Source organism: Danio rerio, chromosome 7, assembly GCF_049306965.1.
Source record: "Danio rerio strain Tuebingen ecotype United States chromosome 7, GRCz12tu, whole genome shotgun sequence".
NCBI lineage: Eukaryota > Metazoa > Chordata > Actinopteri > Cypriniformes > Danionidae > Danio > Danio rerio.
In genome coordinates this window covers 47,674,055-47,676,442 of record NC_133182.1, presented here as the reverse complement: position 1 = coordinate 47,676,442, position 2,388 = coordinate 47,674,055, and the positions used below count along the sequence as shown (strand labels likewise).

Sequence of the window (2,388 nt, the reverse complement as noted above, 5' to 3'; positions counted from 1 at the left end):
TGAAGCATATGCTGGATAAGTTGGTGGTTCATTCCACTGTGGTGACCCCTGACAAATTTGTGATTAAGCCGAAGGAAAATGAATGAATGAATATTTTTGATTATTACCGAGTCACATTGTTTAATGCTCAATTAACCTTTATACAGCATGAATTAAGAATGCGCAATACAGCATAATGCACGATTCAAAACCAACTCTGTGCTGGTTAACATTATTTAAAGAGATAGTTCACCAAAAATAATAATTGTCATTTACTCATCCTCCACTTTTTCAAAACCTGTTTGAGTTTAAGTGTTGAACATGAAGATTTTCTGAAAGAATATACTACTTCCATATACTTTTGTTCCTACTATCGAAGTCAGTGTGTTTTTTTTACATTCTCCAGAATATCTTTTTTTCAAGTTTTAAAACTCATTTGATTATGAATAAATGGTAAGATTATTATATTTTTTTTGGGTAGGGGGGGCTAATAAACTGTATTTTCATTAATGACTAACATTAACAAAGATGAATAAATGCTATAATGAATGTATTGTTATTAATGTTCTGTCACAAAACCCAGGTAGCAAAGAATTCTGGCCCAGATTTGGCATAAAGCTGGCACAGCAGGCATTCGTCCGGCTCTGGCATACAGCATGTGGGCCAAACATTATTTTTGAGCAAAAAAACAATTCTATCTATCAGGTCGCTTCGTGAAAAAGCACAGCCATAAAGCGAAATGATTCATGGGTTTATAAAAAACAGTTGTGACACACCAACATATCTGGCTCAGTTATGGGTTATTAACTTAGCTGAGACTAAGCCCATATATGGTCCATGTTTGCCACTTGTATGGAAGCCAGACTTGGTCCAGTCATGTACCGTAATTCACTGCAGCATGTGGGCCAAGCAAATGCTGATAGTGTGGGCCAGAGCAATTTTGCTATGGGGGAACTGTGTGTGTGTGTGTGTGTGTGTGTGTATTTAACAGACAGAAAGTATTTTATAATAACACTTTATTAATGCTCACCACAGTAAGGCACATTGTTTTATACATCAGCTATAATACAACATATTTGGACACACAACAGAAATAGAATATCCATTCAAATATACAAACAAATACAAAACAAAGACACACGTGCAAACAGTGATTCAATATGATTTAGTGCAAAATACTTCACAGTTTTCTATCAGTCCTTATAACAGCAGTTTCTCTAGTTTAGTGTCCACCAACCGGAGGATTTCTGTGCTCGGGCTTAATGTAACAGTACGCAGAGAAACTGTCCTCCTCCTGGCTCTGGAACCACTTGGTGGGCACCTGGTGGCACTCGTCTGCGTTTTCATTCTCCTCATCACTGGAGTTCTCAAACTCCGGCATTGTCGGTGTGTCCTCGACGGAGTTCTTCTTCCAGTGATTTCCCTTTGCTCTCATCTTCCCCTGTACTTGTCTCATTCCGTCTGTCATGTCGTTCTTGCAATTTCGGCAAACCCTCACAGGTCTGTTAGAGATGTGTGGCAGCACGGCTCGGCCCTTTGAGCAAGCTTGACATACTATATACCCGCATCTCCTGCAGTGGTGCCTCCGATTAGCAACGGTGAATCGTTTGGAGCAACGCATACAGATGGCCGAAGCCACATCAGGGATCCACGGTGTCGCGAAGTCATCTCCGCTTTTTTTCGCAGGAAGGCCTTTATTTTTCACATGGAGTGTCCTGTACTGCTCAATGTGGCCCATCCATGCGATTTTCTCCTCTGGGGATTCAGCAGAGACGTAGAAAGACTTGCGAGGTGTTCGGATGAGCCATTGGTTCGCCATGGCCATCCCGTCTTCCAGATCTTCCTGCTGTACCTCTTCTAAAGGAATGATGTTTTGCTTATTGTTCCAGCGACCGTGCAGCATGATGCTCCCGTACACCAGGATGTCGTTGAAGAGGTAGAAGACTCTGGGTTGAGGACCACGTCGGCAAAGTTTCTGCAAACACCCCTCTCCGACAAGAAAACGGCCGGGTTTTTGAAGCATCTTTCCGGTGCGGCCAAACGAGCTTTCTACTGCTTGGATTCGCTCACGGTTCTGAATGGTAAAAGCCAAGTGTTCTGCCATTGCTGCAGCCTGCAGAAGAACAAAATAATGTCAAGGAAAAGTTGAGTTTGGTTCAGTGTTATACAATTGAAAATACCAGTGCTTTCAAACCAACAGGGTCAAGTAAAGTTATGTCACCTACACCTAATGATATAATATAGACTATATTACACATGACAATCATATATTTTCTTTAATAATCTTGAAAAGAGAGCTAACAAATACCTGATTTCCGTGGAAAGCAGTCAATTATTGTTGGGTGTGGAATGGTTTCTTCGTTTTACAAGCTACTGTAAAATAATCCTCAGTGTTCAGCTCTACAAATC

At 41.0% G+C, this 2,388-nt stretch overlaps 1 protein-coding gene across 1 annotated transcript; it reads right to left on the bottom strand.

Moving 5' to 3' along the window:
• Positions 1–978: 978 nt before the first annotated feature.
• Positions 979–2,388, bottom strand: plekhf1 (pleckstrin homology domain containing, family F (with FYVE domain) member 1). The gene is given in 2 exon segments (NM_200340.1): positions 979–2,092; positions 2,288–2,388. A coding segment is annotated over 1 exon segment (882 nt). The 5' UTR covers positions 2,084–2,092; positions 2,288–2,388; the 3' UTR covers positions 979–1,201.